Genomic DNA, 12,007 nt, shown 5'->3' with positions numbered 1-12,007 from the left:
ACTGGAGTATAAGCCGAAGTGGAGTTTTTCAGCCCAAAAAGTGGGCTGAAAAATTCGGCTTATACTCAAGTATATACGGTACATTGTTAGAAAAAGCAGCAATACTTGTTTGGCCTTCTATGTTTAAGATACTTTGTCTTAATATTGTTCTAGCTTGATCTGACCCTAAAGTTAAGATGGTATCACTGTAATGCCATAGTCAGTGTCTCAGCTTCTTTTGGATAGCTGTTCCTCAAGATTTGAAGCTGTCTGCCAATATTAGACAGGTCGTCTACTAGGACTGTGGTATAGTTTTAGCCAGTAAGTAAAAATATTTATCCAGAGAATGAATTCAAGTTTATTGACTCCTAGGATAATATCTTTTGGTACTCTCCATAGGGTTTTCCTGGCAAAAATACTGGAGTGGGTTGCCATTTTCTTCTTCAGTGGATCACATTTTGTCAGAACTCTCTGCTATGACCTGTCCGTCTTGGGTGGCCCTGCACAGCATAGCTCATAACTTCATTGAATTATGCAAGCCCCTTTGCCATGACAAGGCAGTAATCCATGAAGGGGACAGAGAATAGGGAGGACCAGAGATCTCTTCAAGAAAATTGGAGACATGAAGGGAACGTTTCATGCAAAAATGTGCATGATAAAGGACCAAAATGGCAGGGACCTAACAGAGGCAGAAGAGATGAAGAAGAGGTGGTAAAATTACACAGAAGAACTATACAAGAACAAGCTTAACGTCCCTGATAACCATGATGAGGTGGTCACTGACCTCGAGCCAGACATCCTAGAATGTGAAGTGAAGTGGGCCTTAGGAAAGCTGAACAACAACAAACCTAGTGGAGGTGACAGTATTCCAGCTGAGCTATTCAAAATCTTAAAAGACAATGCTGTAAAAGTGCTACACTCAATTTGCCAGCAAATTTGGAAAACTCAACAGTGGCCATAGGATTGGAAAAGATCGGTTTACATTCCAATTCCAAAGAAAGGCAGTGCCAAAGAATGTTCAAACTGTCACACCATTGCACTCATTTCACATGCTAGTAAAGTTATGCTTAAAATCCTACAAGCTAGGCTCCAGCAGTATGTGGATCGAGAACTACTAGAAGTACAGGCAGGATTTCGAAGAGGCAGAGGAACTAGAGATCAAATTGCGAACATACGCTGGATCATGGAGAAAGCTAGGGAGTTCCAGAAAAACATCTACTTCTGCTTCATTGACTATGCTAAAGCCTTTGATTGTGTGGATCACAACAAACTGTGGCAAGTTCTTAAAGAGATGGGTGTACCAGACCATCTTATTTGTCTCCTGAGAAACCTATATGCGGGTCAAGAAGCAACAGTGAGAACTGGACATGGAACCACTGATTGGTTCAAAATCGGGAAAGGAGTCCGGCAAGGCTGTATACTGTCGCCCTGACTATTTAACTTATATGCAGAGCACATCATGAGAAAGGCAGGGCTAGATGAATCAAAAGTTGGAATTAAGAATTTGAACGTTTGCTTCGTTATAGCTATAAATACAATCAGTATTTCCCATAAGTGGACAGGGGGTTTGGGCAGTTAGATTAAAGAGAAATGGGACATAAAGCATCAGAAATAATATTTACGCAAAAGAAAGAATATTCTGCCCAGAAAAGGAGAAACAACCTCCTTATGTTAAATTCAACTCCTGTTGATGACATGGGAAGCAATAGCAAGGAGCCTCTATGTTTGCTTTGACTTTCCACCTGGCCAATAGCCCAAAGATTTCCTAGTTCTCTCTCATGTAAATACCAACCAGGTCTGACTACATTTTAGCTTCTTTAATCCAGCCAAGGTCAGGGTTGTGCTAATCTTTAAAAAGGGCTGGTCATTCCAGTATAACTAAGAGCATGATAAAGAAGAAAAGGAGTAGTTTTAAAGTCAGGTGCAGGTTTTATTTCAAGTGAATGTGGTTCTCCTTCTCTCTCTTATACAATGAAACCTTATTTTATTTATTACTTTTTTTTACACTAACTCCCTGTAATTTGGGGTTTTCACAAATAACAACAACAATAAGGCCCCTTCAGTGATACTGCGGACATCCCATTCCAGTGTCTGGAGGCTGTTGGAGACTGGATTTAATTCAACTCTAGCAAGACAAAATGACTGTGGGTATTTGAATTCACTGGAGACAAGGGTTTTCCATCTCTGGTTCTGGATGGAGTTGAACTTCCCCAAACAGATGCAGTTCGCAATCTGAGGGTCCTCCTGGGCTCCTGGCACCTGCTCAAAGAAAAGGTAACAGATTTGGCTAGGAGAGCCTTTGCACACCTTTGGATGGTGTGTGTCCATCCCTTGAACAGGAGGCCCTGATTGCAGTAAGTCACAGCCTTGTAACCTCCAGTTTAAACTACTGTAACATGCTCTACATGGGACTGCCCCTGAAGACCATTCAGAAGCTTCAGCTGGTGCAGAATCCAGCCGTGTCGGTAGTAAATGGTGCCAGATACATGGCACATATAATACCATTCCTGTGTGAGCTGCCCTGGTTATCAGTGTGTTTCCAGGTGCAATTCAAAGTGCTGGTGGTCACCTTTAAAGCCTTATATGGCTTGGGACCGGGTATCTGAGGCGTCACCTTTTTTCAAGAATCTCTACCCATCCAACCAGGTCATGCAGAATGAGCATGCTTCAGTTGCAGGTACTGCAGATCTCATCAGCAAAGAATGTCGGCTGGTGGGGTCCAGAAGATGAGCTTTTTCCGCAGTGGCCCCTGCTCTGTGGGATATCCTCTCTTCAGAGAGCAGAATGGCCTCAACCCTATTAGCCTTTCGTAAGGCCCTAAAGACCTGACTATGTTCCTGAGACTGGGGCACTGCATGAAGAAGTGTGTGTGTGTGTGTGTGTGTGTGTGTGTGTGTGTGTGTGTGTTGTGTTTCTGTATTATGCAGCATTCTTGGCTGCTGGGCTGGACTCATGCAACTCCTAATTGCTTAAATGTGCTTGCATACTGTGTTATGGGAGTGTACTCTGCATTTATTACCCTGTAGGTGTACATGATGATGGCAGATGACAGTATGGAGTATTTCCCCCCTCCAGTTGGTAATATTAAAATAGAGAGTGTCTTACCAAGTGGCTCTTCTGCCTAGAGTTCAGATTATCCATGCCAGCCCCATTGACAATGCCATGGAAAATATCCTTGCTGAGTACAAAATGTAACATGGAAAGGCTGACTTTGCATATATTTTATACTCTATTTCTTCAAAAAATGTTAACAACTGAAACTATGATACAGGTTTACTAGTCCTAGAAGGGAAACTGGCAGAACTCTTATCAATTTCACCCCTGCTCACCAATTAAGTGCAGCAAGTCCTAGTAGCCACAATTGGCATCACCTCAAAGCATCTCATGGAATATGCAATGTGGCATTAGGGTAGCATGACCTCCTTTCCAAGTAATAAAAAGAGTAAAAGGCACAGCCATGCAGAAACCCTTGTCGGTGGAAAATCTGCAATGCCCTTATTTAGCAATTCAGAATCAGCAGTTCAGCTCTTATCCAGTTTATATCAGCCATCGGCCTACTCCCTTTATTTTTGTTTGTTTGTTACAGACAGATCTACCAGCCTTTGGAAAAATGACTGAACACATTTAATAACAAGACTAATGATCTTTCAGAAGATCTATATGCCACTGGATATAAGGAATGCTATTATAATTTATTTATTCATTTATCTCACATTTATTATTTTTACAAATAACACAAGGCAGCAAATATATCCAACACACCTTCCTACTCATCATTTACCCACAACAACAACTCTGTGAAGTGGGTTGGGCTGAGAGAGAGAGAACGACTGGCCCAAATTCACCTAGCTGACCTTTGTGGGTAAGACGAGAGACTTGAATTCCTAGTCTCCCACTCCTAAGCCTGGTTCTTAACCTATTGACCAAACTGGCTCTGTATGAGGAATGCTATTATGCCCATATGCCACTTTCTGATTCTTGGTTCAGACATTACACAGGCAGAGGCTTCATCACAAACCCGAGGTCCAGTGTCTTTTGTCCCCAAGTGATGGCAGTTCCCAGTGACCAGGGGGGAAGCATATATCATGGAACATTCTTATGCTAAGACCTATGTTGAAAGAAGACAAAGCAATTTAGTTTAAAAATGAAATGGTTATGGAGGAATTTAGGCTTTTTTCAAAGTAGGCTGGGATGAGAAAAGGGCTGCAGTGTGAGGTCACCTCCCTAAAATGGCATGGGTCCGGATTACTTACGGGAGCACCTGCTGCCGGCGTCAACTTCCCATCGCCCCGTGCGCTCCCACAGAGAGGGTCTCCTCAGGGTGCCGTTGGTCAGAGAGTGTCGGCTGGTGGCACCCAGGGGGAGAGCATTCTCTGTGGGCGCGCCAGCCCTTTGGAATCAATTACCGGCTGAGCTCCAGATGGCTCCCGACCTTCGCTCTTTCCGCCGTGATCTGAAAACTTACTTATTTGAACAAGCCGGCCTGGTCTAATGGGTTTGGGGTATTTTTAATTTGTAATTATTTATTGTTAGGGCTAGATTAATTTAATCTTATTTTAATTTTTGTATGTTGTATTTTATTGCCCTGTACACCACCCTGAGTCCTTCGGGAGAAGGGCAGTATAGAAATAAAATAAAATAAAATAAATAATTAAAAATGATCAGTAGGACAACTTTGTACTTCAGCTAGCAGGACATAAAAATGAGCATAACAGAGTACCCAGCCTACTTAATTTCTCTTCTTTCTTGATATATCACAAATTAATGATGAATACATAAAAGAAGTGTGTGTGTGTGTGTGCTGTGTGTGTCCTTTTAAAAAAACATTTTGTGGGAGGGGGTCATGAATTATAACAAAAACTGGAAATGTGAGACATCCTTTCTCATTTTCAAAATAAACTATCTTATTGTTGACCATTATAGCCAAACAGCAGATAATATTCTTAGTTTCAATAATATAGAAATCAACCATTTTTTGCAGTAAGGTAAGATTTCAAATGCTATGGTGAAATGTGTGGATCTATTTTCCTGCTTCTTCCCTTTGATTTTGACTGTTTTGGAATCTTTCAAAGATGTGTTACTATCTGGTAACAATGTTTTGAAAAGAGAATTGTGGGAGAGAATATACGAAGAAACAGAACTGGAGAAGACGGTGGGGAAAGCTTAAAACTGCAGCCATTCCTTCTTTCTCCTCCTCTTTCATTTACACTCCCACATCACACACTTTAAGGCACTGGCATGCATGCATATTCGCTCGTCTCTCTTAGGGAAGGAGGCAGAAGACAACATGCAGAAATGAAAGGATTCTCTGGGAATAAGCAAGGCTGAGACAGAGATAGCCGAGTTTGTTCAAAGGGAGGAGCAGTGGGGTGGGGGCTTCTTGGGCTGTGTTTTTCATGCGCTTTGCTAGTGGGGTACGATGTCCTTGCAACCTGCCTGGTGCTGCTAGCTCCCATCAGAAAGAGACGGAGCCAGAACTGGTTATCGTAGGGTAAGTCAGAAGGAACGAGGATGCAGATGGGTGTGGATGCATGCATGTATATATGTGAATTCATCTGTGGGTTTTCTACAGGGCTCTAGTTTTGATCGTTCTGCTACCTGCATATATTTACAGCATTTCGTTTCAGCTCCTCTGTGCCCCATCCTTTGTGAAGGGAGGGCTAAGGAAGCAAGCTTCTCTGGAAACATTGTGTGGCCCTTTTTGAGGTTGTGGCTCAGATTTTGTGTTGGTGGGCTGCTTGCTTGTGAACAATGCATTTGCTGTAATGAGCTAAATGTCACAGTATAATTCTGAAGATGTAAGTTAATACAATGCAAACAGCTGTCAATATGACCTGAAAAGTCTAAAGACAAAATAGTTTGCTTTAGGTGACATTTTGCATTATTCTTTCATTAAGGGGGTCAGGTTCATTACCTCAATAATAATTTTATTTAGAGCAAATATTCCAAAATCAAATGGTAACAAAACCCCTTCTGATGTAAACAGTGTCACATAGTGCAGGTCAATCTGTCTAGATAAAAATTGGGTTTGGTTAAGAGTGTTAAATTTTATTCCTTTTTGTATACTGTACTGTGATAATCTATATACAGTTTTAATACAAGAGATTATATTCCTGAGAATGATTTAATGCTGTCATTTGATAAGAAAGTAGTGTATTTTTTTCCCTAACATGTCCTCTGGAAGAATAGGTTAATTAGTAACAATTTTGTGGGCCATGGTAAATATACAACTTGTACTTCACAGATGTTTATCTAAAAGGTAACATGTAAAAATTTTATTTTTGTGAGAAATTATTTAACATGTATTATTCAGCACCAAATGTTAAATATATTGGTAACTGTCCTTTAAGAATGTTATCAATTTATTAATTTGTATATAGGTATAGCACTTATCTTACAGAACAAAAATTTAGATATATTGGGAGAATGATAGAATTATAGCCCTTTATGCATCATGGCCTATCTCAGAATTATTACAGTTGCCATGCCATAATTTCTGGAGAGCCATTAATTCTACAGTGTGTGTATGAAGTGCATTTATATAGCTTGACTTTAAGGACTTGATGTTGGATGCTACCCCTTTCTTTATACTTGGTGCATCTATAAAAGAAAAGTGGATCCCCAAAGCAGGTACTTTTTATTACTTTTTCTACCAACCATTTGTTGACTTTGAGAGGCAGGGGCAAGGTGGATGAAATACAATAATTAGAAATAAGGAGATAAGCATTATAGTATAATACATGAACAGTAAGTTCACTTGGTTTTGATAATTTTGCATATCTACTATTTGTGAATGCTCAAAGTATTTCACATGCATTTTAAAAATTACATATATTTTTTTTAAAAAAATTCCATACTATTATTGTTTTAATGTGATGTGCTGTAATATTATGTGCTATAATGTTATCCGTAAGTGACTAGTTCTCAGCCCCTTTTCCTTAGGGTGGGCGCTAGGGGCTAGTTGGGACTGCTGTGCAGTAGCCTCTCTGCCTGACCGCCTACTGCAGGGTTGGTGTTGGAGCTCCTGGCTAATGGTTCAGGGGACTTCAATCTGCCTTCCCTGGGAAGTACAGTATCTCAGGAGTTTATGGAAGCCATGACTTCTGTGGGCCTGTCCCAAGTCATCCAGGCTAGGAGTAATGATCACCCACATGGTTTGGTGTTCTTGTCACAGCAGAGCCTTTGTGGTTCATCTATCTCTGGTCCCCTTGCACAAGCCTATCACAATCTGATAGCTATGGACGTCTCTAAGGTTGTACCCCTCTGCAGAGAGATGGGACCTAGTAATTGGTCTGCCCTCAGTGACCGATGGACCTCAATGGATTTCAGAAGGAGCTGGGAGTTATAACTGAAGATCTGCTGCATAGACCTGCTGAAATCCTAGTTTCACCTGGAATAGGAGTGTAGTTGAAGTTTTAAATATGATTATGCCTAAGCGATCTCTCTCGACCCATGGATCTCATTGGGCCCTGTGATATATGGAAGAACTGAGAGAGATGAAGCAAATGTCTAGTGTGCTGCTGCTGGAAGACAAAGAATGACGTCTGTAGCAAGAGATCTGACCCTCGATCCCTGCCGTGCTGGGTCCTTCAAGGGTCAGTGCTTTCTCTGTTCCTGTTTAACCTCTGCACGGAAATGGGTGAGATCATCTGTCACCATGGGGTGAGATGACATCAGATATTATCAGATATGCCGATAATAGTGTTCATCAACTGTAAAAGGAAATGCACATTGTGCAGTTATGAATGAAAAAAAGACCTAAATTAGAATTAATTGCATCTAATTCTTTCAGAAAAGGGCTGTCAAAAGGACTTGTGGACCATCCTTTCCAAGCAAAGAATGAATATTGCCTTCCAGCGCCTTTTACAAAAAGTGTACAAGAAGCAATTGATAACTACTCCTTGTATGTATTAACTTCTGAAATCACATTTAGTATTTAAGTATTTAGCTAATATTTGTCTCATTTTATTGCTAAAAAGTGAATAAATGCATAGAATAAGTTGATATGAGAAGACAGATTTTACTTCAAAGAACACATCACTTCAACATTCTGCTTCCCCATGCCATCTCAATCTAGCATGGCAATTTTAAACAGTGTAACATCTTCAAAGCAATTCATAAAGTGGCTTGAACATTTTATCTGGAAATTAAAAAGTCACAAACTCTGGAAGGATGATTTCCCTCCTGTGACTTGAAATACATATAGCATTGAAATATTGCTTGGATTTGATAGTACAGATTTTAGTTCTGGGTTAAAGCCTATGCCTTGCATGAGATGGTTCATGAAAAACCTTTGCCTGAAACACTGTATAGTTAGCACTGAAAATGATCTTAAAAGGAAACTTCTGCAAAATGGATCTTGTTAGAACATGCGTAGCACTATGCACAGTGTATTTTGGAGACCTGTAATTGGTGCTGGAATCAAGAGACTATTTTACTATAAATATTTGAACAAATACATTTAATATCTATTTCTTCACCAAGGACAAGCATTAGGGTCCCAGTAGGAATGGGGAACAAAATGGGCAAGGAAGTGGATACAGCATCATCATATAAGACTTGCCATTTTCTACATGTATGTGATCTTGATGTACTGTAAAAATGGCTGGTCTTGGATTTCAAAGCCATTTTCTCTATCTTGCTCATCTTATGTCTCCACCTCCAGACACCAGTAGATAAAAGGAAACAAAGACACAATTAAAATAATGTCAGATTCCCTCCTTTAACACTCCTGTAAGTAACAGCTTCAGTTACTTTAATAGCAGTCACACATTAACATCTTGTGCACTTTTGGCCTCACCTTTATTTGTTTTCCTTTCTGTCCTGAATACGTATATGTGCCTACACCTGAATGAACCTGTTAGCTTTTAACATGCCACAACATTCTACACCTGTGGTTGCTGACGGACATGGCACTCCCTAGCCAAACTTCCTGTAGATCGGGTTAACAGGTTTAAAAACTATCCTGGTGGCTAAACACATTCAAATTATTGCCGAGAAGTCCGCAGAATTACCAAGAATCAAGGTATATCCAAGAGAGAGACCTGAAAAACTTTATTTACATATGAAAGACTGTTTTGGAAGTATAGTCACAAACTAGTTACCAGAATAAGTCCTATTAAACTCATAAATGGATGAATAGATACTTCCCTCCCTATCTACTGCTTAGAAGTTCCATTAATTTTGCTAATTGTATTCCCAAGACTATAACACATAATTACTTAGGTGTACAGTTGAATTTAAATCCATAGTACACAAAAATACTTTTTAATTTTTTATTTCATTTATAGAATCATAGCTGCAATTCTACATGGCCTTAAAATGTTAAAACTAAAATAAAATTATAATAACTTATAAAATTGCCAAGCATCCATATTGGGGAAAATAATGACATTATTTACATAATCGTAAAATGCATATCTCAGGGAGTAGAAGCAGTGTTACTGACATCTGCTCCTCTTCCACCATAGATGCCCAGGAGACATGCTCCTGGGAGAGCATGTAAGTGTAAGACTTCTGTAAATTTGTTCCTTTACAACATTTCTGTCACTGAAGTTTGCATTTGGAAATGAATATGCAAATATACGTAAACACGTAAAAATGCAAGTAGAAAAATAGGGACCACTACGGTGGGAAGGTAACAGCGTTCCGTGCGCCTTTGGCGTCTAGTCATGCCAGCCACATGACCACGGAGACGTCCTCGGACAAGCGCTGGCTCTTCGGCTTTGAAACGGAGATGAGCACCGGCCCCTAGAGTCGGAAACGACTAGCACGCATGTGCGGGGGAACCTTTACCTTTACCTTATGCAAATATATATTCTACTGTCCAGTGAAATAGTCATTGCTTTTCTGCTATGTAAGCCAATAATGTCTGTATTTGCTTCACTAGTAGTAGATGCAGATTAATTATTAATCTTTTATTGCCTTGGGATCTACTGGTCATGTTTTATTAATCCATAATATTACATTTACATTTTGTTTCTATCAACAGGGCTTCTGTTTCATCACTTTCACCAAGCGGACAAACAACACCCACAGATTTGAATAACTCCTGGTCAGGGATACAGAGCTGTACCACTGGCCCCTCTACTGAAAGAAGTTCTGTTTACTCTTGGGGCGATGATGTAGGTCAACCTTCAGTAGTAAAGTTGGTATAAAATGTGTTTAAAAATATGGTGGAGTTTTTTTAATAACAGCAAAGCTTAACATTTGTTTGAATAAAAGATAGATTCAGAGTCCTGTCTCTTCTTACTTTCAGTTTGGTGTAGTGCTTAAGGCAGTAGGGTAGAAACCAGAGTTCCAGTCCCACCTTAACCAACAGGATGATATTGGACCAGTCACTTTCTAGCACCCCTAGAAAGCAGGCAATAACAAATCACTTCTGAAAAACCTCGCCAAGATTATTTCAGGGATTTGTCTAGGGCAGTTCCCAGGAGTTAAGACTGACTTGAAAGTACAAAAAAGAATAAACACCAGAAACAAAACCCCAAATTAACATTAAATCATGGTTCTCTCTTTAAGACTTATGAAGGAATATAGTTTATATTTATCAGTGTTAAATGTGTTTTTTTATTGTTGTCTTATAAATTTTCTTACCTAGGAAGAAAAATAAAATAAAAATAAGTACATAATAGTAAGAAAGGTAGTCCTTTCTTACCAACTATTTGTTCAAATTTAGAATGGCTCTGAGAAAAGTGACTTATGACTCATCCTTATGATTGTCACAGTGTCCCCACAGTGTCCCCATAGTCATGTGATCACAATTTGGGTATTTGGCAACTGTCACACATTTTTATTGTGTGGTACGTGATCAGCATTTGCAAAAGCCAGCTTCTGACTAGCAAAGTCAATGGGGAAACTAGCAGGACGTTGCAAGTAACGGATGTGATGTTTTACTTAATAAAGGTAAAGGTAAAGGTTCCCCCGCACATGCGTGCTAGTCGTTTCCGACTCTAGGGGCTGGTGCTCATCTCCGTTTCATAGCCGAAGAGCCAGCGCTTGTCCGAGGACGTCTCCGTGGTCATGTGGCCGGCATGACTGGACGCCAAAGGCGCCCGGAGCACTGTTACCTTCCCACCGTAGTGGTCCCTATTTTTCTACTTGTATTTTTACGTGCTTTCGAACTGCTAGGTGGGCAGAAGCTGGGACGAGTAACAGGCGCTCACTCTGCTATGCGGCACTCGGGATTCGACCCGCCAAACTGCCGACCTTCCGATCGACAAGTTCAGCGTCCTAACCCACTGAGCCACCGTGTCCCTTTTGTTTTACTTAATAACTCCACGTAATTCACTTAATAACCCCTAGGACTTCTGGGACTGTTGTTGCTATGCAGCATCACGTGATGTTTCACTTAATGACCATTTAACTTAGTGACAAAGTTGTCTGCCCCAGTTATGGTTGTTAAGGAAGGACTACCTGTATTGATGTCAGAATGATTAGCAAACTTTGAGAAGAGTGTACATGTCCTGTGCTTGTTTGAGCTTCTTAGAATAAACTATGGGTTATTTTAGCTATTCTTTTTCTGAGCTCCTCCTTTATTTTTTCTAATCTTCTATTTCTGCTTTTAAGGTTACCTTGTTCTTAATTTTCATTACTAGTGAATATAAATTCCTCTGATATTATTTCTCTTGGGTACTGCTGAAGCTTGTTGTCCTAATTCTGCTTTTTAAGCATAATGATCAATGATGAAAGGCTCTTTCCATGTAGCCTTTGTTCTGCACCACATTAAATAACTTTTGTTAAATAACTCATGTTGTTCTTCACAAGTCCTGCATTCCTTCTGAATTTATTCATTTTAAACTTCATTCCATTCCTTCTGTCTTTGGCTAAGCACTTCTCTCATTCTCTTTTAGCTGATTCATGTCACCAGTCTTTCCCATTTAATATATATCTTTTCCTGCTTCTAATTTATCCCACTCATCTTGTGCATGTATTTCCTTTGGTCACTTTTTGTCAGTAATTTTTCTTAGTCCTTCCTTCCTTCCTTCCTTCCTTCCTTCCTTCCTTCCTTCCTTCCTTCCTTCCTTCC

At 40.0% G+C, this 12,007-nt stretch overlaps 1 protein-coding gene across 3 annotated transcripts in view; it reads left to right on the top strand.

Annotated features, from left to right (window-relative positions):
• FAM149A (family with sequence similarity 149 member A) overlaps positions 1 to 12,007 on the top strand; it is a 75,708-nt gene that overhangs the window by 23,364 nt on the left and 40,337 nt on the right. For 2 of the 3 annotated variants that reach the window (XM_081332728.1, XM_081332727.1), the window contains exons 2-3: positions 7,772 to 7,882; positions 9,971 to 10,103. In XM_081332728.1, the coding sequence (XP_081188854.1) occupies positions 7,772 to 7,882; positions 9,971 to 10,103 (244 nt within the window). Of the gene's footprint in view, positions 1 to 5,269; positions 5,471 to 7,771; positions 7,883 to 9,970; positions 10,104 to 12,007 lie in introns of those variants that run through there. The other variant, XM_081332729.1, reaches the window with a different exon arrangement.

This window comes from Vipera berus (assembly GCF_964194415.1).
Source record: "Vipera berus genome assembly, chromosome: 7".
NCBI classification, from domain to species: Eukaryota; Metazoa; Chordata; class Lepidosauria; order Squamata; family Viperidae; genus Vipera; species Vipera berus.
Note: the sequence above shows the minus strand (reverse complement) of the source record. Positions and strands in the feature narration are given on the sequence as shown.